This window comes from Hyla sarda, chromosome 4 (genome assembly GCF_029499605.1).
Source record: "Hyla sarda isolate aHylSar1 chromosome 4, aHylSar1.hap1, whole genome shotgun sequence".
Classification (NCBI taxonomy): Eukaryota; Metazoa; Chordata; class Amphibia; order Anura; family Hylidae; genus Hyla; species Hyla sarda.
In genome coordinates, this window is record NC_079192.1 from 327657117 (window position 1) to 327681860 (window position 24744).

The following is a 24744-nucleotide window of genomic DNA, read 5'->3' on the forward strand; positions in this document are numbered from 1 at the left end:
AGCAGAGAGAGAGCAGCTAACAGACATGATTTCTGGAGTACTGCCAGAGTGGCAGGTGAAAGAACTGGGTATGTGAAAAGAGAAGAGGAAGCTGGGAAGAGCAGGGTTACTGCTGCTAGGCCTAAAGGTGCGTTCACATGGAGTAAATGAAGAGTAATTCACGTTGAAAAATTTACTGGCGGAAAAAAGAATTTTTTATTTTTGCAGGAAATTTGCGCGCAAATGGGGGAGAAGGAAGTGAAGGGTTTTCAGCGAATTCCGTGCAAATTGCCCACGAATTGCGTGTGAAAACTATCTCGGGCAGAATTTTTTTTTTACCATTGCTAGCGGATGCCGCTTGAAGAATGAACATGCCCTTTCTTCAAGTGGAATGGAATTCAGCGTCGGAATTCTGCTAGCAGAATTTCCGCAGTGTGAACAGGACAGCGGAAAGAACATTGAAGTCAATGGGCAGAGGAGATGTGCATTAGTTTGTAGCGGAGAATTCAAGAGGAATTACTCGAGTAAATTCCTCTTGAATTACTCTGTGTGAACGCACCCTAAAAAGGAACCTATGCCCTAATGTGTGTCTGCTTCCAGGAGCCACTTTTTTAAGTATTTCCAGTTAGGATAAAATAAAATTTAAAAAGGGTAAGGGCAGACCAGCGAGTTCCCTCTTAGGACTAGTGACCTGTAAAAAGCCCTGTTGTACTGCAGGTGCTTGCTTGTATACATTACTGGTGTTCAGTGAAGTTTTAGCTGAAAAGATTATTGCAAGTACTAAACAGATAATTTGGCTGTTATCTCAAACATACGTTTTGTTTTGGTAAATGGCCATAGTAAGCTGACACATAATGACAATGTAGGCCCCAAACATGCTTTAGTAGTTTGAGCTTCTTAATACAAAATAGGAAAAAACTCCACTTTTTGAAAGTACAAAAGTTACTTCACCCACAGTGCTGACTAGTAATGTCTGACAGTCCTGATCCAGCAACCGGTACAATTTCATCCGTTCATGGGCATAGCAGAGCTGATCCTCCTTCCTCTTAGGGTGCACAATAGGGTCACTTGAGAAAGGGGGCGTGTCCTCTGAAATGTCGGCAGTGTCCGGCAATCACTCACCTGTTCACCCCGTGAGAGGAAGGAGAATCGGCTCCGCTATGCCAGTGAAAGGATGAAATTGTACCGGTTGCTGGATCAGGACTGTCGGACGTTACTAGTGAGCACTGCTGGTGAAGTAACTTTTGTACTTTCAAAAAGTGGAGTTTTTTCCTATTTTGTATTAAGAAGTTGAAACTACTAAAGCATTTTCTTTTTAAATGCATTCAGTTGTCAAGTGTGAATTGCTTCCCATGGTGAGAATCACTTCTACCTTCCGCAATTCAACCTTTAACCTCTTGTGGATGACAGCGTCCCACTCCCCTTCTATGACATGCGCTCAGGAGCTGAGCGCAGGTCATACCTGGGTGGGCTTGGTGGCTATCTGCCACCAGGACCCATCTCTAATGCCAGACATCACCAATCACGGTGATGCCCGGCTTTAACCCCTTAGACACCACAATCAAATTTGATTGTAGCGTCTAAAATGCAAGTAAAAATGTCACGGCAGGGATGTGGAAATCCTATCGCCTGATGCCCCGGACAAGTAGTTTTGGGCGCCGGGCAAGTGATATTTTTAAAATAGATTTAGCCCTGTATCGGGCTAGCAGGGACAGACCGACTTCCCCCTTATTTTTCTTTAATGCCGGTGTGAGGCGCAGGAGCCGATACAAGTCTGCACCTCACACCGGCGCTAAGGGTGTATTCAATTCTAAGAATCATGTCTAAAAGGAAGCGGGCACTGTTAATTACCTGGCCAATACCATCCCTACAAAAAAGCCTAGTGGTGGCAGCATCATACTCTGGATGTAGACTGGGGATATGCAGGCATACTTACATATTTATTGTTATAGTGACAAGGGGCTTTGGACTAATATTACAGGGGGCTTTAAAATGTGAGGGTACTGGGAAGGCACCTATCTGTCCTCTATGCTGACTGACTGTTCACCAGCAGCTGTTGTGTCAAATGCCACGTGTTATATTTACATATAGAAAGACACAGTATTATGAAAAACATATAGTAATTTAGGACCCTGTTAGGCCTTGTCCACGATATGGACATTTAGCTGGTGTAATTCGGCTGGCTGGCCTCTTGCAATAGGCGCCACCAAATAATTCAGCAGTAGAACTGTACGGACATTGTTGTCTCCAAAGACTGTAATGCAGTCCTGGTAGAATTTTGCTTAAAAAAATAAATAAATAAAAAAAAAAAAAAAAATGTTCATTCATTGAACAGACGTACATTCCGCTTCCGGAATAGAGAAGAGTCCCATTGAAAACAATGGGACTCTGCTGCAAGCAAAATCCCGCGTGCGGATTGTCCGCAGTGTTGACGAGGCCATAGTTAGAATTAGGGCACAGGAGCAGTGGTACTACACCTTCAAAAGGTTAGCGACCACTTTTAAATGTCATGCCCTATGAAAAGGCCAATTCCATATTTGGCTTGTCCCACTGTTTTATAAGTAGGACTCTGTAAAGGGGCCTTTTAGGTGGACATCTTGTCATCTCATGCTTATTTTCTGTCACCTGTTATTTGAAAAATAGATTAGAGATCAGATAGAAAGTGGAAAATCATATAGGCTGTGTACAAGTATATTGAGAAAATAGAACTCGTATAGCATACTGTACAAGCAAAACTTTATTTTTTATCATTGTCTTATTAAGAAAATGTTTTTTGCACGGAGTACAAAGCACAACAAAATATACTTAAAGGCAATGTTCTTTATTTTTAATCTTACCAAGTAAAGTAACTATGTTGGCCTCATGGATAGCTTGACGGTGTGTTCTGCCGCTGGCTACCCTTGTGATAAACCTCATTTTGTACAGAGAAGGCCTGAAATGGTTTGTTCTTGGCATAGCACCCCCATGTGAGGCACTGTAAATCTTTCAGTACTAAAGGTTAAGCTCTCTGCAGATTGACAACTGTTATCTTGTGACATTTTGTCAAACCATAAAAAAGCTGAGTTTTTCCTTGTACAGTAATGGATTGCAGCATGACACATGGCTGTTATTTCTCCACAGAAGTCCGATCCCCGTCTGCTGGCAAAGTTCTTTTATATTGATGAGGAAGTGAGCACCATTGTACATGAGTTACAATGCCTCAATGTGCGAAAGGATCCTCAGAACTATTTGGTCCTGCTCAGCCAGTTACACAACAGCCAGGTAAGTCTTTCATTGTACAGTGGGGCAAAAAAATATTTAGTCAGCCACCAGTTGTGCAAGTTCTCCCAACTAAAAAGATGATATGCTGTAAATTTCATCAGAGACATAATGAGAAAAAAAATCCATATCCGGATCCAAATCCGATGGCCGCGTCATCAGCAGCCAGGGGCCCGCCGGTAATGGCGGACATCCACGATCACGCGGAATGTACGCTATTAACCCCCCTCATGCTGTGATCAATACAGATCACAGCATCTGCGGCAGTGCAGTACTTTTAAATGGATGATCGTATTGCCCGCAGCGCTGCCGCGGGGATCCAATCATCCAGCATGGCAGCCGGAGGTCCCCTCACCTGGCTCCGTCCGTCTCCTGGGGTCTTCCGCTCTGGTCTGAGATCCAGCAGACCAGAGCAGAAGATGACCGATAACATTGATCAGTGCTATGCCCTATGCATAGCACTGAACAGTATTAGCAATCAAAGGATTGCTATAGATACAGTCCCCTATGGGGACTGTTAAAGTGTATAAATCAAAGTAAAAAAATAATCCCCTCCCCAATAAAAAAAAATGTTTTTCCCATTTTACCCCAGAAGTGTAGAAAGAAAGAAAAAAAAAAAAAAAAAAAAACACATATTTGGTATGTCCGTACTATTAAAATGTTGTTGATCCCATACGATGAACGTGAAAAAAAAAGCACTAAATTGCTGCTTTTTTTGTCCACATTTTATTCAAAAAAATTTAAAAATTTTTTGTTTTATATACACAAATGTGGTATCAATAAAAAGTACAGATCATGGCGCAAAAAAATTTGCCCTAATACTGCCGCTTATAAGGAAAAAGGTATAGGTCGTCAAAATAGAAGGATTTTACACATACTATTTTGGTTAAAAAGTTTGCGTTTTTATTTTTATTTTTTTGCGATTTTATTTTTACCGTAAATTGTGAAAACGAAACCTTCCAAAAATTGCGGTTTTCTTTTTAATTTCCCCACACACACATAGTAATTTTTTGATTGCGCCATAATTTTATGGTAAAATTAGTGATTACGCAGGACAACTGGTCGCACAAAAACAAGCCCCCATACTAGTCTGTGGGTGAAAATATAAAAGTTACGATTTTTAGAAGACGAGGAGGAAAAAGCAAATATGCTAAAATAAAAAATTCGCCTGGTCCTTAAGGTCAAAATGGGCTTGGTCCTTAATGGGTTAAGAGTCTCCTCTGTCCTCCACTCCTTACCTGTATTAATGGCACCTGTTTGAACTTATCAGTATAAAAGACACCTATCCACAACCTCAAACAGTCACGCTCCAAACTCCACTATGGCCAAGACCAAAGAGCTGTCGAAGGACCCCAGAAACAAAAGGCTGGGAAGGCTGAATCTGTAATAGGCAAGCAGCTTGGTGTGAAGAAATCAATTGTGGGAGCAATTATTAGAAAATGGAAGACAACTGATAATCTCCCTTGATCTGGGGCTCCACGCAAGATCTCGCCCCATGGTGTCAAAATGATCACAAGAACTATGAGCAAAAATCCCAGAACCACACAGAGGGGACCTAGTGAACGACCTGCAGAGAGCTGGGACCAAAGTAACAAAGGCTACCATCGGCAACACACTACGTCTCCAGGGACTCAAATCATGCAGTGCCAGATGTGTCCCCCTGCTTAAGCCAGTACATGTCCGGGTCCATCTGAAGTTTGCTAGAGAGCATTTGGATGATCCAGAAGAGGATTGGGAGAATATCATATGGTCAGATGAAACCAAAGTAGAACTTTTTGGTAAAAACTTTGTCGTGTTTGGAGGAGAAAGAATGCTAAGTTGCATCCAAAGAACACCATGCCTACTGTGAAACCATACCTACAGTGGAAACATCATGTTTTAGGGCTGTTTTTATGCTAAGAGACCAGGACGACTGATCCGTGTAAAGGAAAGAATGAATGGGGCCATGTATCATGAGATTTTGAGTGAAAACCACCTCCTTCCCTTAGCAAGGGCATTGAAGATGAAACGTGGTTGGGTCTTTCAGCATGACGACAATGATCCCAAACACACCACCCAGGCAAGGAAGGAGTGGCTTTATAAGAAGCATTTCAAGGTCCTGGAGTGGCCTAGCCAGTCTCCAGATCTCAACCCCATAGAAAACCTTTGGAGGGAGATGAAAGTCTGTGTTGCCTAGTGACAGCCCCAAAACATCACTGATCTAGAGGAGATCTGCATGGAGGAATGGGCCAAAATACCTGCAACAATGTGTGAAAACCTTGTGAAGACTTACAGGAATCGTTTTAACCTCTGTCATTTCCAACAAAGGGTATCTAACAAAGTATTTAGATGAACTTTTGTTATTGACCAAATACTTATTTTCCACCATAATTTGCAAATACATTCTTTAAAAATCAGTGAATTTATTTATTTTTTCTCATTCTGTCTCATAGTTGAGGTATACCTATGATGAAAATTACAGGCCTCTCATCTTTTTAAGTGGCAGAACTTGCACAATTGATGGCTGACTAAATACTTTTTTTGCCCCACTGTAAGCTATCAGTAGGATGGCCTTGCAGGAGGTGTTCTGGTTTTTAATTGCAATATTAAAGGGGTATTCCAGGAAAACTTTTATTTTTTATTTTATTTATTTTTTTACATATCAACTGGCTCCAGAAAGTTAAACGGGTTTTGTAAATTACTTCTATTAAAAAATCTTAATCCTTTCAGTACTTATGAGCTTCTGAAGTTAAGGTTGTTGTTTTCTGTCTCAGTGCTCTCTGATGACACATGTCTCGGGAACCGCCCAGTTTAGAAGCAAATCCCCATAGCAAACCTCTTCTAAACTGGGCGGTTCCCGAGACATGTGTCATCAGAGAGCACTCAGAGCACTGAGACAGAAAAGAACAACCTTAACTTCAGAAGCTCATAAGTACTGAAAGGATTAAGATTTTTTTAATAGAAGTAAAAAAAAAATTATAGTGTGAAAGGGGCCTTAGAATTTCTTTTGTCTGACCACAGTGCTCTCTCTTGACACCTCTGTCCATGTCAGGAACTGTCCAGAGCAGGAGCAATTCTCCATAGCAAACCTATCCTGCTCTGGACAGTTCCTGACATGAGCAGAGAGCACTGTGGTCAGACAGAAATTCAAGAAATTCAAAAAGGAAAATAACTTCCTCTAGAACATACAGCAGCTAAGTACTGGAAGGGTTAACATGTTTAAATAGAAGTAATTTACAAATATGTTTAACTTTCTGGCACCAGTTGATTTAAAAAAAACAAAACAAAAAAAAAAAAAAAAAAAAAACACGTTTTTTCCCCAGCAGAGTACCCCTTTCAAGGGATTTGAGCAGCCATGTTTTTCTAAGCCAATAAACATTTTAAAAATCAACTTGACCAACCTGTCTTCTGGAATCTTGTTTCTGCCTGCAGGAGCGCATGCTTGCAATACTGGAGCAGATTCTGGAGCAGTGTGTACCAACAAAAAGGAGGCAGAGAGACTACCATCTGAAGTTTCCTGATGACATTGTGAATAATACTATGACAACTCATCTCCTCTTTGCTGCTGAGGTATGGTTGTGTGACCTCCGTTTTAATCCTCGTAGTTTTCTGGGTATAGAACTTAACAACATAAGTATTTTTTCTTTTTTTAGCTCTTGGTAGGAGGCACATACGTTGAAGTGGAAGAAGCAGATGGAATTTTACTTCGACCACTGGCCCAAGAGCTGCTTCGAAGTCTGGAATGTCTAAGAAGAGTTCTTAGGGAACAAAGCCTTGAAGATCCTGGGATATATCCAGAATCGACCCACAAGCCTATGTTACAGTATGACAACCTGTGTGCTGAGTTTGAGCTGAGGTGCGTATCTGCTAACAATGTTTGGTTTACATTATGCCAAATGTATAAAGAAACTACCGTATCTTTCGCCCTATAGGATGCACCGGCGTATAAGACGCACCCAATTTATAGGTGCAAAATCTAAAAAAAAATAGATTTTGAAGTCAATAGTGGTCTTCAATCTGCGGACCTCCAAATGTTGCAAAACTACAACTCCCAGCATGCCCGGACAGCCGTTGGCTGTCCGGGCATGCTGGGAGTTGTAGTTTTGCAACATCTGGAGGTCTGCAGATTGAAGACCACTGCATAGGAGGTAATACTCACGTGTCCCCGCCGCTCCGGACCCGTCACCGCTGCCCAGGATGTTGCTCCATTGCTGTCGCAGTGTCCCCCGTCGCTCCGAAACGTCTCTGCTCCTGGCTGGGTATCTTTGCTCTCCGTCATCACGTCTTTACGCACGTACGCGACGACATGATGACGAGGAAGGAGAGCGCCGGCCATACAGGGGATCCCTGAACGGAGAAGACACCGAGGAGGCAGGTAAGGTCCCTCCCGGTGTCCTGTAAGCACTAACCTGGCTATTCAGTCGGGCTGTTCGGGACCGCCGCGGTGAAATCGCGGTGGTCCCGAACAGCCGGGTTAGTGTCCCTTTCCCTTCAGACGTGGCGGTCAGCTTTGATCGCCGCGTCTGAAGGGTTAATACAGGGCATCACCGCGATCGGTCATGTCCTGTATTAGCCGCGGGTCCCGGCCGTTGATGGCCGCAGGGACTTCCGCGATAGGTGTGTATTCGCCGCATAAGACGCACCGACTTTTTCCCCCCAGTTTTGGGGAAGAAAAAGTGCGTCTTATACGGCGAAAAATACGGTAATCTGTATAGTAGTGCAACTCCTAGTTATCAGGCAGGTTATACTTGGCTAGACTACCGATACAAGATGCTTTATTAACCGCTTAAAGTTTAGGTTCTTTTTATGTGGTGTGTATTTATTTATTTTTTAGGGCGCATACTACATTCAGTTTAACTGGACATTGTATCGAATATGAAAATTGTTAGAAAGATGTAATTGCTGCATGTAAGAAGCCTGAAACTTAAAGAAGCCTTACAAAACTGTACCTTTTGTGTACTGCCATATTATGAATACCTTCATAATACACTATACAGTGTTGCTTACTGTATGGAAAAAAAACCCTGTCAAAACCAGAGGCGCTGTATGGGATTATAGCAGGCAATGAAATGCGAAAATGAATGCAGCTATGTGCATGAGGCCTTAAAGGGGTACTCCGCTGCCCAGCGCTTGTTCCATACGCTGAGCAGTGGAGTACCCCTTTAAGCATGGTGCATAGGGCAGAGAAACCTGTTAAAGAAGTAATCTAACCTCATTATTTGAGCCCCCTGTATTGCTCCACTTCCTGGTTTGGGGGCGGGACATTCAAATGAATCATCAAGCTGAGAGAGAAACTGTCTACAACCAATCACAGCTCAGCTTTCATATCTTTAGCTCTGGTAAAGTAAAAGCTGTGCTGTAATCTCTCTCTAGCTTTTTACAGACATAGCACAGCTTTCACTTTACCAGAGCTGGTTAAACCTATGAAAGCTGAGCTGTGATTGATTGTTATGGGCAGAATCTCTCCAGTTTAAATCACACATTTTGATAAATCAGTCCGTTCAGACAGTATTGGATCGATGCAGAGGACAATCTCAGGAGTGTCCTCCTACCCGGCCACCTTCTGTGTACAACAAGCTTATCACATACGGCTCCAGGAACACAAGCCCTAGAGCCATCTGTGAGCCTCTTGTCCCGTCCTTATGCCACTATGTGAAGGAAGTGACGTCTGCTTCCCGGCCATCCGCTTCAACAGCAGATCAATGGCTGATATCATGGGCAACGAGCTGTAAACGGTTGCAACAGTGGATGGGCACCACATAAGTTGGCAATTTTGCTAATAAGATGCATTTACTAAATTGCTTTCTTTTGAAATATATAGTGATCGATGAGATTGGGAAAACCCCTTTTTATTTCTAAAAGGGTTACTTTTGAGTATTATTAGCTTTTTTTTTTTTTTTTTTTTTTTTTTTTTACTTTTTAATATTTGTTTAAATATATTTTGATTAGGTCTATTCTATGAAGGTCACAGCTCCCCTTCTTCTCTCTGCATGGTGACCTCTGCCCAGGTCACAGATCATGCCTAGACCTCTCTCTCTCCCATAGACATCAATTGGAGTAGTTTTGTCACATCTAAACATGACCTATGCTGCCATACAAATAAACATTTGGTTGAACAGCTATTTCTTAATCCTTCCATGTATCTTTCTGAGCTGTGTATGTGTTTTCAGTAGGAAGAGTAAAGCAAAAAAGGCGCAGCCAGAAACCGAAAGGGCTTATTCAAAAGCAAAATCTGTGGGCTTGGCCAACTTTCATCTAATATGTATAGCCAGTTTTCAGTGTTAGGTGTTCAGGATTATCCATGCAGTCTTGCTTATCTGCTTATTTTCTTGCCTATTTTTGTCTATGTGGCAGGTATATGTCATTAGTGGTCAGCGTAAAGTCTCCTGAAGAAATCTATGAGCAGCAGGAAGTAGCTGTACTCTTCTGTGAGACTGTTTCAAGGTAAGCGTCTTAAATGGGCACTGTCAGATATAAAAAGTTTTTATATGTTGTACATCTTGGCAAAACAATAGTTTTTCTAATCTACTTCTTTAACCCACGGACGTAAATTTACGTCCTGGTTTGGCGGTACTTCCCACACCAGGACATTTACGTCCTGTGTATGACCGCGAGCATCGGAACGGTGCTCGCGTCATACACTGCAGGTTCACGGCATCTGCAGCAGTGCGGTACTTTGGATGATTGGATCGCCCGCAGCGCTGCAGCGGCGATCTGATCATCCAGCATGGCAGCCGGAGGTCCCCTCACCTGGCTCCGGCCGTCTCCATGGGTCTTCTGCTCTGGTCTGAGATCGAGCAGAAGATCAACGATAACACTGATCAGTGCTATGCTCTACTCATAGCACTGAACAGTATTAGCAATAAAATGATTGCAATAAATAGTCCCCTATTGGGACATAAAAAGTGTAAAACTTGAAATATGTAAAAATAAAGTAAAAAATCCCCTCCCCCCAATAAAAATAAAAATTGTCAATTTTTCCCATTTTACCCCCAAAAAGCGTAATTTTTTTAAAATTTAAATAAAGATATTTGGTATCGCTGCGTGCGCAAATGTCCAAACTATCAAAATATAATGTTAATGATCCCGTACAGTGAATGGCGTAAATGTAAAAAATAAAAGTCCAAAATGCTGCTTTTTGTCACATTTTATTAAAAAAATTAATAAAAAAAGGATCTAAAAGTTTTTATATATGCAAATGTGGTATCAATAAAAAGTACAGATGACAGCGCAAAAAATTAGCCCTAATACCGCCCTATATACGGAAAAATGAAAGAGTTTTATAGGTGGTCAAAATAGGGTGATTTTTAGCTTTTTATTTTTTAAGCGGTACAAAAATAAAAAAGTATCTAGCCATGGGTATCATTTTTATCGTATTGATTAGAGATGAGCGAACTTACAGTAAATTCGATTCGTCACAAACTTCTCGGCTCGGCAGTTGATGACTTATCCTGCATAAATTAGTTCAGCTTTCAGGTGCTCCGGTGGGCTGGAAAAGGTGGATACAGTCCTAGGAGACTCTTTCCTCGGACTGTATCCACCTTTTCCAGCCCACCGGAGCACCTGAAAGCTGAACTAATTTATGCAGGATAAGTCATCAACTACCAAGCCGAGAAGTTTGTGACGAATCAAATTTACTGTAAGTTCGCTCATCTCTAGTATTGATCCACAGAATAAAGAACACATGTCATTTTTCCCATAAAATGTGCAGTGTGAAAACAAAACCCTCCAATGTGCAAAATTGTGTTTTTTTCATTTAAATTTCCTCCCTAAATTTATATATTTTTTTTGAGTTCGCTGTACATTTTATGGTAAAATGAGGTTTCATTACAAAGTACAATTGGTCACGCAAAAAACAAGCCCTTAAATGGGTCTGTAGATGAAAATATAAAAGAGTTATGGATTTTAGAAGGCGAGGAGGAAAAAAAACGAAAATGCAAAAATAAAATTGTCCTGGTCCTTAAGGTGAAAATGGGCTTGGTCCTTAAGGGGTTAAAGTCACATTTTATTAAGGAAAACTGCCTTTGAAAATCCCACCACTAGTAGTCCCCATACCTCCTACCTCCTATAGCAGCATAAGCATGTCCAAGGGTCATGGACAAGAGATGGCTGATGGACAAGGCTGCAGGAGGAACGCAGCCTCCAGCAACACTGCTGTAACAGTTTTACCAAATATGTCCAGCTGTTGCAAAACTACAACTCCAAGCATGCCTGGACAGTCAAAGGATGTCTGAGCATGCTGGGAGTTGTAGTTTTTCAAAAGCTGTAGGCACACAGCTGAAGGCAACACTGCTCAAAGTTATCCAAATACTATACCTCCAACTATTTCAAAACTACCCAGCATAAGTCCCAGCATTACAGGACTGGCAAAGGATGATACACATGAATGACAGGAACATATATGTATAATGTATGCATAAAAAAAACACTGTACTAAACCTTTGCACAAATTTTAGGAAGATGTAAGTTATACACTCTCCATATTGTCTTTGGTGGTAGAGTACAGGCAATCCCCAATAATCAGTGTGTGTGTGTGTGTGTGTGTGTGTGTGTGTGTGTACAGCATAAAATCAGAGTAAAGGGTCAGAGTAGGGCTGCCAGGCTCGCTTCCAAGAGCATTGACTTATCAGTGCTGGTAAGAGAGGGACACACCCCCTCCCTCTGGAAAGATGGAGAGTGAGCAGCTATAATATGCTATATTTTTGTGAAGTATTGGTGATAGAGACATAGACATTATATGTACATGATCAGGATGAGGTACTGAGTAGCATACAACAATTTTTCTTTTATTTTTTGTTTTTATTTTTTTTTGTGTGTGTGTGTGTGTGTGATCTGACATACGCTTTAAAAAGTACCTGTCACCTCAGGCTATGTTCCCTAACTACTCCTATCACTCCAATCTCCCAGCAAGAGAAAGTTGAAGTTTCCCAGCAGGCATGACATCACTGAAGCATGCTGGGGGACCACTTCTGCCCTCACATGGTTGCAGTGCTATGATGAATACACAAGGAACATCTGGTGACAGGTACTCTTTAAGTTGCAAAATTTATAAAGAAGTGCCTAATCTACAGAGCAGCAACTCTAATATATATCTGCTACTTAAATAGAATGTGAGATATTATGTGGTCTGTACCTTGTGCTACACATGATGTAGATCTGCAGAATCTACAACCACTAGCTGACAGTGTGTGGCCTGAAAAGTCACTGCTGCCAAACCCACTTGCCAATGATTGACAAGTTTCTCCTTATTACAGTGCATGGGGAGAAAGCTCTCAATAATTTGCTAGTGGACAGAGCAGTGGTGACTGTTTTCAGGCTTCCAGCTAGTGGCTGTAGATTCTGCATTCCTTTTATCAGGCATTTGCATCCACAGACCACTGAAAATAATGTACCTGTCCCTCTACGAGGGCAGCACAACATAGCTGACAGGTTCCTGTTAGACTGTTCTCCCTTTATTCTGATTGCAAATGCTTCAGATAGTATTGATCAGTTTAAGGCCACATATCCACCTGGAATTTCTGGGTGGACATTCCACTGTGTGCAGAATAAGCAGCCGCTAGAACTGCTCAGAAATGCATCAGATTTCACAGAAAGAATTGTCATGTATGACCTTTTGGGTGTCTGAAGTTTGACTTTCCGTGCCAGATGTTTCCACGGTGGAAATTCTGCCTTGTGCACAGTGCAGCTGAGTTTCATTGAAAACAATGGGAGTCTGCTGCAACAGAATTTCCTAATGGAATTTTTCTGCCAGAGCTTGGGCCGCAGCAAAATATCTGCAGCGGAAAATCTTCCCTCGACTTAATCAGACTAAATGAATCCACCTGTGTGACCGTACCCTTAAAGAAAATCTGTCAGCAGCATCGCCCACACTACCCATTGGTATTGCCTATTAGTGGGGGTGCTAAGATCCTCCACTTGTGCAGTCATCGATCGGCCTAGCCCCGCTGGAGATATAAGCATGAGGCACAACATTGGCCTGAAAGAAGAGCCAGTGCACCTCAGGGCTAGGGAATGGTCCGAATATACCAAGACTCTTACTTACATAATAAGATTTTAAGGCTATCTTTGGAATGGTAGGAGGATAAGGTAAAAACAGTTTTTATCCGCATCACCTGCACTAACAGAGAATAACAGCAGGTTAGTGCGGGTGATGCTGCTGACAGATTCAGTTTAAGCTACATTAATATTATCTGTTTCTGAACCCAGCTTAATGAATATAATGCTGCTAATGTTTTAGGTTCTGTACACACTAGTTCCTTTTGGGCTTTCAGATTAGTTTGACTTGATGAATGTTCTGCTGGTCCCCATTATAAAGGCTCATACACTTTTTTGAGAAAATGTGGCTTAGATGGATACTCTAGCAAATTACTATTATTATTATTATTTTTTTTTTAATGCCCGGGCTGCCTCATATGAAATAATAAACCTTAACCATTGCTCTTCCGATGCCTCTGGCAATGCTCTACTGTCCTCTGGTGCGGTCTTATTCCTGCTAATTACTGACCACAGTGATGTCCTGCCTTGGCTGGTGATAGGCTTAGTGGCAGTGTAACTTATCTAGTCTGATCCCAGCCTTCTTCTAGTGCCTGAACCTGTTACATCACACTACCACTGAGCCTATCACCGGCTGATACAGGACATTGCTAAGACCAGGGCTGGAAGATGGGAGAGGGATTGCAGCAGCACTGGGGGGCAGCGGATAGTGAGTTTAGCTTTATTTTACTTGCTGCAGCCCAGGCAGAATGGAAAAGTGTGTTTATTTATTTTTTTCAGGCGTACCCCTTTAACACACAGGTGGGATTGAATGATTGTCTAATTTATATAGGGGGCCTCCTGACTCTCCCCTGATAAATGATGGTGGAGAAGAAAAGTATTATGCATATTGAATTTCAGCACCCAGTAATTTTTTTCCCCCACTAAAGATAAGCAGTTGCCAGAGGGGTGTGGTAGCGGATCTCCCCCAACTTCTCATTGAAATCACATTTGGCCAAGCCAAGTGCGCACGTGCATGGGGAAATCAGGAAATATAGCTGTTGGCCAACAAGTGTGTGTGTGTGTGTGTGTGTGTGTCTCTGAAATACATTACAAACAATGTTGCTCATATAGACTGAGCCGTATAACATCTTCAAAGAATGAACATGTAACTGCAATTTTATATATTTTTATACTTGTTGAGAAATAAAAGCACAATTTACAGAGGTTGCATGTAGTTTTACAAACCTCATTCATAAATATGACTAGTTTGTTGCAGAATGTTCTGCAGTCATTTATATGTAAACCTTTTGTCGCAAACATTTGCTTGTTCTGGGGAAAATTTAAAGCATAGCAAGATTGGAGAGAGGTGCATTTGTGTAACGGTATAGTGTTAATGTTTGGGGTCTATATAATAAAGACTTTTCTGCTTTTGTTACAGAGCGCTCCAGAGAGGATATCTCACCCAGGAAATGATAGATGACTGTGAACCAGAGTTGATGATTTCCATTCCACGCTTGGCAATTATCAGGTGAGATCAGATTCAGGACTTTACAATTCATCACCGCTGCTCTGCTTATTGGTGGATCACTCCAGCAATTATAATATTACCATTATATTAAGGAGTTGCCAGTAATGCAGTTATACTGAGTGCACACCGGATTTCAGGAGATGTTGTGGATTTTAACCCTTACTGCCACAGTGATTGGCTGCTACTTTCTTCTTGCTTTTTTTTTTTTTTTTTTTTTTTTGTCAACCCCCCCACTTTCCACCACGCACAGTTATTTTCTATTAGGAGATCTGTATTCAAGTTCATTGTTTGCTGGACATATTGGCCGACATTTATCACTCTTTAGACTGTTTTTTTATTTTTTATATTTTTTTTTTTGTGCCTACAAAAGGCGCAAGCAGGGTTTATTTGCGCCTTTTGGTTTACACATTTCTGCTGACTCTGAGATGCAATACACTGATTTTGGCAATACACATGATATGGAAGGGTTTTATGAATTGCGCCTTTGTGAAAAGGCGCAAAAAAAAAGCACAAAGCCACTGGAAAGTCTCTAAAACTGCACCAGTCCAGACTTAGCTTTTTGATGTATGTGAAGAGAGAAATTTCAGAACATGTGACCTGCACAAAATGTATCAAATGCTCTGTGACCATTTAATAAATTTGGTTACACATTATCGGCACACATAAAAAGGTGTAGTAAAATGCTTCACTTACACCTACAATGATAAATGCTGGCCAATGTACTTTGTCCATTTATCCCTTTTCCTCTGAGATGCACCCCATTTTCTAGATGGTCTAGTGCAGGGTTTCCCAGCCAGGGTGCTTCCAGTTGTCGCAAAACTACAACTCCCAGCAGCCAAAGGCTTTTCAGGCATGCTGGGAATTCTAGTTTTGAAACAGCTGGAGGCACTCTGGTTGGGAAACTCTGATCTAGTGGGATACATTGGGGGGAATGTGTGACTTGAACAAGCTGGTGTGTAACCTCCCACCTTGCTGCTATCTTCAAGGCTAAGTTTTTATATTGCATTTTTACATCCTGTTGAAAGGCTGGATACTGTTTTTTGTGACATAGAAGTCAGTGGCATTGGGATAGGTATCATGTTGCCTCCTGTGTGTTGTAATTAAAAAAAAAAAAACAACCTTTTTTTCTAATCTTGGGGATAAAAGAAAACTCTACCTTTTTTTTTAATAAGATGTGAAAATATGGTTTAAATTTATCAGTAAATCCATCAGTTGGAATTTCTGCATTCACTTAATAGCAGTTAAATGGTAGGAAATTGTTAATGAAGACTTGTTAGCATATTAGGATAACACACTGGAAAATGTTAAACACTTTGGTACACATGAACAAAATAGCTTTACATGTTGGTCAGGATCCCTTGCAATACCAACTGCAATCCTATAGGGATACTGTAGACAGGTTAGGTGGAGGTGGTGTGGGGATTGAGGGATACTTTTGGCTGGGTTATATGCTTGTTAGAAGAGAATGTCTGTCTGATGGCATGAGTGAGGGACATCCAGAAGAGAGGAGCGGTAGAGTGTAAAAGCATAAAAAATAACTATTTCACACATAAGAATTAAGGTCTCTAATGTGAAAACCTAATCTCTTACAGTGGGCTTCTGCTATTTCCGGATGGACCACTAAACTTGGAGAAACAGCCAGAAGAGATGTGTGAACTTTTCAGTCCATTTTATGGCTTGCTGAAGAAAATAAGGTGGCTGGAAATAGATTTATGTTTATGCAGACAGTACAACAAACCTATTCTTGCAGTTTGGGGTGAAAGCTGTAAAGTGACTATTACCACTGTATTATTTTTGCTGGTTAAGGTCTTAACCTGTAGATGATTGTAATGCACATTTTTATGTTTCAGCTACACAGGTCATGTGTAGCTGGAACATTAAAATACGCACTTTATGTGGGGTCCTCTTCAATATAAGATCTCTGCATTGTTTTGGCTAACAGTGTAAGTCTGATCTACCTGAAACTGGGAACATAAAACACAGAGTGAACAGTACACTTACAAAAATGGATGGTGAAGGTAGGAAGAGCTAAGCAGCTGATGTGAGAAACTCCCACAACCACCTGATTTACTCACCCCCTTTAGATTGGACAACACAGCATTGATAAAACCAGGAAACCCCCTTACACTGTAGTCCCATATTGCCTTCATAGATGAAAGAAAAATTAACAACTTTGCTTGAACCTGCACAAAAAAGATTAGCTTTCAATTAGTGTAGATTGTAGAAAACAATACACTTTTTTAAATTTATTTTTTAGTATTCTATGTATTTTAAAATTAGCCTGTTAGTAGGTTGGCTGTAGAGATGAGCGAACTTACAGTAAATTTGATTTGTCACGAACTTCTCGGCTCGGCAGTTGAGGAGTTATCCTGCGTAAATTAGTTCAGCCTTCAGGTGGTCCGGTGGGCTGGAAAAGGTGGATACATTCCTAGGAAAGAGTCTCCTAGGACTGTATCCACCTTTTCCAGCCCACTGGAGCACCGGAAAGCTGAACTAATTTATGCAGGAAAAGTCATCAACTGCCGAGCCGAGAAGTTCGTGACGAATCGAATTTACTGTAAGTTCGCTCATCTCTAGTTGGCTGCACAGACTTGCTTTGAAGCTATGCTTTCTCCCATTCATGACATCAACACTTCATACCTTTTTTAGAATAGAAAAACCATGTACAGCTTGACTTGACTCTTCTACAAAGACTCTGGGGGGGATTTATCAAAATCTGTGCTGAGGGAAAGTGGTGCAGTTGCCCATAGCAACCAATCGCTTCACTTTTTCGTAGACCTTTTCAAAAATCAAAGAAGCAGTCTGGCTGCTATGGGCGGCTATACCATTTTTCCTCTACACAAGTTTTGATAAATCTCCCCTTATATATTTCCTAAATGTTGTAGATTTAATAAAGTAAGAAACAAGGTAGTCTAGTTGCTCAAAGTATTCACTACTATCTTTCTTATATCAGGGAACTGCTCTGCATATTGACTGAAAATGAACTATTGTCCCTGGAGAGAGCACTGTGCTCTTCCTCTGAAGATCCTACCACGCGCCTGTCATCATGTCTGCCAACTTCAAGTGATACAAGTTCTTCAGACGACAGTCACCAATCTGTGAATACCCAGCTCTCCTCTGCTAGTGAACAAAATACACCTTGGACACATTTCTCACACAGTACGGTATCTGGTGCATACTTTCCATGTGGTCAGCAAAGTAGTGTGGCAGTAGACTCGGAATACATGAGAAGCCAAGATGTGAAACTGATGAATCCTACAAGACGACCTGCAGAGATTCTCCGCAGTGTACATATCCGATGTTCTATTAGGTAAATAGATGTCTAACAATCCTCTATAGAGCAGTGTTTCCCAACCAGTGTGCCTCCAGCTGTTGCAAGACTACAACTCCCAGCATGCCTGGACAGCCGAAGGCTGTCCAGGCATGCTGGGAGTTGTAGTTTTGCAACAGCTGGAGGCACACTGGTTGGGAAACACTGCTCTTATAGACTTTGGGTGAAAGCTTTTCTGATCCGATGCCATCCTTGGCACTGAATGTTTCCTATGCAGAGCCTAGCATCAGGTGGTCCAGACTGTCAAATAGCTGTATTACCTGTAGTAGGACTATGGCTTGTGAGTCCAGACTCATTTCAGAGGTATGTTGTTTTCTTCTAGTTGCATCAGGCTGGTGTGTATTACACCATACACCCACTGGCAGTAGCCATAATTGGGGAGAGCATATACATTTTGGCCATTTAACCCTCTAAATGCCATAGGCAGAAACCACAACATCTAGGCAGTTAGACAGAGCCAACCCCCCCCACTTTTATGGCAAAATTGCAGGGTGCTGAATCGTGGCAGCCGGGTCATCTAAAGCCCACAGGTCTGCTATGATGGTTCTTTAGAGACAGGATGTAGTAGATCAGTACACCAGAATACATGTTGTTTTTATTTATTATTATTTTATTAATATTATTTATTATTATAAAAAAAAAAAAACTTTTTTAATTTTTTTTAAATAAAGCTTTACATAGCTCAGCTCAGTAAATGAACAAAGTTATGGCTCTTGGAATGCGTGAATTAAAAAAAAAAAAATGACATTTACTATAAAATAGGTATAAAAAGCAATATTTTTAATGTAATCAAGTTTAATGTTGGTCCATGGAAAAGTGCACATATTGGCCCGGATTTATCAATCTGCCAGAAACAAAACATTAGATTTTAGAAAATATGCTTTTTATACCTATTTTACAGCCTGTTTAAAATTTTTTTTTTTTTTTTATCTTTTTTTAACAGGCTGTAAAATAGGTATAAAAAGCATATTTTCTAAAATCTAATGGTTTTTGTTTCTGGCAGATTGATAAATCCGGGCCAATATGTGCACTTTTCCATAGACCAACATTAAACATGATTACATATAAAAATTGCTTATTATAACTATTTTACAGTAAAAAAAAGTGTTTATTTTTTTCAATTTTAGTGTGTGAACAAGGCCTTTATTGTGCTCTCTTTGCATCTCGCTGGCACTCAGTAACTTCCATTCCCTTCATGGCAAGTGTGTAATAAATAGCCCTAATTTGCCACATATAAAGGATATGAGAGTTGCCAATTGCATGGGAATTTTTTTCTCTTTATTGATCATGTGAAATCTTAAAATGTTTGTGGTGTGATTTAAATGTCCTCCTGCAGTTGTGACTAATTCCAGATAATTACACTTTCTCTGGCAGTGAAAGGGCTGAAATTTCTTTATATTGTAGGGGATCCAAACTCGGTGAAGTGCGCTCCCGGTACCGCAGTGACAGTGATATGCTACATCGCCTTTTTGTGTGCATTGCTGGTAAGTCTTCCTCTGACACTTTCTTATATTAATGTGTAGCCCTACATCTAGCTTGATTGTAGTCCTCTGTCTTGCAGGTGTTGCTGACCAACTACAGACTAACTTTGCAAGTGACCTACGTGTTATTCTGAAAACAGTGTTTGAAACAGTGAGCTCTAGGCAGCAAGTGGACACACAAAGTGAGACAGGTGAACAACATACCGTATGCTCATGCTACTTAACTGATATGTCTGTTTATAAATAGCTGGTTATACATGTTGGATTTCAACGCATCTGATCCATATTTTTTTTGCACTTGATGGACCACTATCTAAAGTAGGACTAAATGCGTGACCCTCTCAAAATAGTTATTTCTTGTAAACTTGGTGACGGTATACTCGCTGCTGCCACCAGTGTCAGATTTCTATGATAGTTAAAGGGCAGACTCTTGTGTATTATGTGGTATTTACTGAATGTCTGTTCTTTAAAAGGGGACATTTTAAGCAATATGCAAATATCAGATTACACAGGCATCTAGGGCACCAGGTGGAAAGTTGGAGAGGCTATAGACCCCCTACTACTATAACAACTTTGCAAGATCTATCAGAGGCAATTAATTCTACAGTCAGCACTTAAAGCGTATATGTCATTTTAGGTGACTTTTCAGTATGAGCTGCCCTGTGTGTACATGAGATGCAGCACTCTTTCTGGCCATTATATAACTTGTATTTGGTATTTTATGCCAGATTTCTGCTTGGAAGGCTTCATCTCAAATTTTCAGTTCTCCCAGAGCTGGTGGGTGGAGCCTTATGGCTATGATGTCTACCACACACAGAGAAGATCATGCACTTCTAAATAGCAGCATCAGCAGCCTTAACTGCGTATAAAGTCCTGGTGTGATATCTTAGCGTGTGCCATTACTAACTTATCATTCGTCTTCCCTGGTTCTTCTCTCTATAACAAGTATTGTACCTTTTTGACAGATGACCACTCCCTCTGTTAACAACACACTGACAGTATGCTTATGGCCATGCCTCTCAGGAGTTTGACTGACTATTTTCTATAGTTGGCACTGCAAAACGGAGCTTGTCTGGATTTATGTTGCCAGTGGTTCAGGCGGAATAACGGAGTCCCTTTTTTTAACCTTTATTTATTTATTTATTTATTTTTTTCACGTCTCCCTTTTTAATGTGGTTTTGAAGCTAGAAAGCTTGAAGACAGCTGGGTGTGATGAATATTCATGCTGATAAAACACCTTCTTAAATATACCCACATGTTATCCTCATTTCACACTTGTTATGAAGGTGGTGCTTTATTCTAGTTCTATTTCTATACTAGTGTAGGGTTGTATGTACACTAAGCTGATTTAAACTAGTAGCTTGTTTTAATTCAATTTTTATTACAGGAACACCTGAAAATGCATTTCATTTACCAGATTGTTCTGCTTGCCAAAGAGAGCGGAAAGTTGTGGAAGCACCAGTTGGTAAGTTTGTTGTCTGTTTAGGACTGTCAGTGCTGCTCCAGAAAACTCCTTACCATTTACAACATTTAAGTTAGTTTTTTTTGTGGGCTTTGTCTAATAATTTAGTTCATTTAATTGATTTTAGTTTTGTGTACTTGTTGCTGCTTGCATGGTAGGCAAGTAGAATATAATATGCACTGTTTCCGCTCATTCTTCTATAGCTGTACTACTAGTAGTACTGGTGCACATTACTGCGTTAAGTTCATTTTAATAGGAAATCTCTAATTTATACTGCACCACAGCTACTAAAAGTATGGCAATGCAAGGACAAGTAGAAACAAACATTGAAGAGGCTGCAGTACTTACATCTAACTGTGGCCCCTTCAAACAGCTGATCAATATCTGATCGTTGGGGATAGTGATATGATTGCCGTGGTCCAACCGCTGAGACTCCCACCCCACGGTCTCCTGTTCGGTACTCCGTGCGCAAGGAGAGCTGGTGTGCCGTACAAGAGATCGCAGGGGGTTCCAGGGGTCCAGCACCTGCCACCTACCAAATTGCCCCCATAATTGTGCCCAGATATATACAGTTCCCCCATATATCTTGTGAAACTCACTCTCACACTCTTCTCTGGCCTCTCTAGTATTCTCTGCTGCTACTGGCTTAAAGGGGTATTCCAGGCAAAACCTTTTTTTTATATATATCAACTGGCTCCGGAAAGTTAAACAGATTTGTAAATTACTACTATTAAAAAATCTTAATCCTTCCAATAGTTATTAGCTTCTGAAGCTGAGTTGTTTTCTGTCTAACTGCTCTCTGATGACTCATGTCCCAGGAGCTGTGCAGTTCCTATGGGGATATTTTCCCATCATGCACAGCTCCCAGGATGTGACATCATCATTGAGCAGTTAGACAGAAAACTTCAGAAGCTAATAACTATTGGAAGGATTAAGATTTTTTAATAGAAGTAATTTACAAATCTGTTTAACTTTCCGGAGCCAGTTGATGTATATAAAAAAAAAGGTTTTGCCTGGAATACCCCTTTAAGCTCAGACCAGCAACATGATCCTCTACTCTGCTCTCACTGTTCTTTGCTTCGGTGTGATGGCACCCGATGACTCCCTTCTGCTCTGCTTGTCCAGTCATAGGACAAGCTTTAAAAGCCACCGGGCAGGTGTGCAGAGGGACTTGCAGGTTTGTCAGATGGGTCAGAGGAGAACAGCCAGGTAAATTTACCCTCTCCAGCCTCTGCAGTCCGGCTGTATGAGCCATCATCTGCCTGTGTCTGTGGTGACTCTTAATAACGTGCAGCCTTGCTTGTGCTGGCCGCCATGGTGCTAGTCACAGCCCCACACACAAACACTGTTTGCTGTGTGCCTGTAAGAGAAGTGTCCGCACAGCGTGCACGCAGCATACCCTTTAGTCAGAGTGCCTCCTACATGGGAGTTTTACTGGCATTTTGGTATTAGGTTATACTTATATTGCTGTTCTTTCTTTTGCCCAGAACCTCCAGAATGGGTTCCAGACAGTGCCAGTACTCTGTGCATGAGCTGCTATGCACCCTTCACCCTATTGCGAAGACGACATCACTGTCGGAGTTGTGGAAAGGTAGCAAATTATTACTATTTTTCTTGGTTTGGTTGGTCAAATGGACAGCTTAGGTCTAGTATGCTCATTTAATTTTGTCCTTCTCTTTAGATTTTCTGCTCCCGCTGCTCAGGTTATACAACATCACTTCCTCATGTTTACGGTACTCAACCTGTCCGTGTATGTTCTCATTGTTATCACGTGCATGGCAGTCCTCACAATCGGCAGAGAAAGGAGGTCGAGATTACCACTTAGCTGGACACTTGTATTGGCACCTGGGAAAAAAGTGGTTTGAAAACTACATTTCACGCGCCCCTTGTAACAGTGCTGATATGGACTGGTTTATATGGGTATATATTTTTAGGCAGTCTTGTATGTGTTTACATTAAAGTGTAAGCAGTGGGCCTGTTTTATAGAGCACATCATTTTTTTTTTTACAGGGTATCTAATTTATAAATTAGATTTTAGTACATATTTGAGCCCAATTGAAATGCCAACTTTTAAGATTTTGATACCTTTTGACTGTTTTTATAGTGTTTGTTTGTATATTTTTATACTGTGGCTCTTTACCTGATTGTATGTTGTTTCCCTATGTGTATAGTATGTTTGGTGTATATACTCTTCTGCTAATATATGCAATATACTTTTTGATCTGTACGCTACATTCGTAGTGTGGCCAAATTCTGAGCTCTGAACTGAAGACTTCGCTATGTACCAAGAGGAGCACAGTGCCAGCCTCTTTGCAGGATTTGGTTGCACTTTAAAGTGATACTTCAGCTCTCTGGTTTATAAAATTTGTGATTTTTGAGTATTTCAAACATTACGATAGCATCTAATTGTAATGTAGGATTAAACATTATCACTCATGTAAACTACATGCTGGAAAATTATAAAAAGCAATAGTTTTGTATGTGGAGTTCTTACAACTGGTTATATTTTGTATAACTTTTTGTCTTTTTAATCCTCCAATTTTCTATCACTCAGGGGCTGTATTACAGATGAGTAACTTAAGGGTGTGCAGGGCGCACCATTTTACTGTTGTCATGGCAATAAATTGTTTTATATTTACACAGTGTGTTTCACTGCTTTACATGTAGAAGGCTTAGAAAGGATATTTGGGCATCCAACATTGTTAGAAGTTTAATAGGAATTGCACATGCAGCAAACTCTACATAAACAACTAGTTAAATCAAAGGAACCTAGTAAAAATATCATATTAGGTGAAGATGCCTCTTTCTCCACCTACCTGAAAAATGTCTTCATGGGCTTACTGAAGGATCAATTGACAAGCTGAGAGGGGAAACATGAAGGCACACAGGCTGCTGCATCTTGTAGTATTTCTCATCCAACTATTTGACTTACATCTTGCATTGCTTTATAATGTCTTCTATGCTGCTGCTTCTGATGGTATGCTATAGCGCGAGAGAGGCAGTAACTAGAAGGCTCTTAGGTAGCAGTTGCAATCAAGTACCTAGGCCAGGGTGGACTGGAGACCCCCTTACCATGTTAAGGCTGACTGCTTCTGCCTGAACTGCTGACAGCTCCTATGCTCTCCAAATGATCAAATCTTTAAGAAGATCACCCTCTTATCAATACTAGATTTCCAGTCAACTATACATTATGCATAGTGCCATTTCCTTTGCACAGAAAGGTGGTCTTCTATGGGGGTGCTCAATTTTGGGTGGCCTTCTCAATAAGGTATCACTGTACATACAAAATGTATATAGAGGTTTTGGAGTTGCTATGGAAAGTTTGGCTTACTGCCTCCACAGCCCTGCATAATAGCTTTCCAACTTCTGGAATGCTCATGTTGTTAAGGTCCAATATGATTCACCGACAAGGACCTCAGTATTCAGCAAATAACAACCATTAAAACTTAGCCTTTACTTAATTAATTAAAAGGTAAACGATAATATAGATAATGGAAAATGAAAAACACCTATGTAGTGATAAACCCCTGGAGCCCTGTGGAGTACACAGCCATGAACTTGGATATAGGTAGAAAGACCACTAATAGATTTTGAGTCTCGGGATTCCAAAGTTAATAATGATTGGATGGATAGTAACTATAGGAGGGGGAATGGTGCCCACTATTGGTAGTTGCCCGTCCCTCTGGCCCTGCCTTTTGAGGGACCCACCTCCTTAACAGGGTGGCCTCAACCACGGTGACGGACCCTACTC

The 24744-nt window shown here is 40.9% G+C and overlaps 1 protein-coding gene across 2 annotated transcripts in view; it reads left to right on the top strand.

Moving 5' to 3' along the window:
- LOC130369600 (lateral signaling target protein 2 homolog) overlaps positions 1 to 23604 on the top strand; it is a 30860-nt gene extending 7256 nt beyond the window's left edge. For both annotated transcript variants that reach the window (XM_056575025.1, XM_056575026.1), the window contains exons 2-13: positions 3100 to 3240; positions 6649 to 6786; positions 6870 to 7072; positions 9571 to 9660; positions 14630 to 14719; positions 16312 to 16413; positions 17673 to 18029; positions 19455 to 19534; positions 19612 to 19722; positions 20919 to 20996; positions 22481 to 22584; positions 22675 to 23604. In XM_056575025.1, the coding sequence (XP_056431000.1) occupies positions 3100 to 3240; positions 6649 to 6786; positions 6870 to 7072; positions 9571 to 9660; positions 14630 to 14719; positions 16312 to 16413; positions 17673 to 18029; positions 19455 to 19534; positions 19612 to 19722; positions 20919 to 20996; positions 22481 to 22584; positions 22675 to 22818 (1638 nt within the window). In that variant the 3' untranslated portion in view covers positions 22819 to 23604. The remainder of the gene's footprint in view (positions 1 to 3099; positions 3241 to 6648; positions 6787 to 6869; positions 7073 to 9570; positions 9661 to 14629; positions 14720 to 16311; positions 16414 to 17672; positions 18030 to 19454; positions 19535 to 19611; positions 19723 to 20918; positions 20997 to 22480; positions 22585 to 22674) is intronic.
- The last annotated feature ends 1140 nt before the right edge of the window (positions 23605 to 24744 follow it).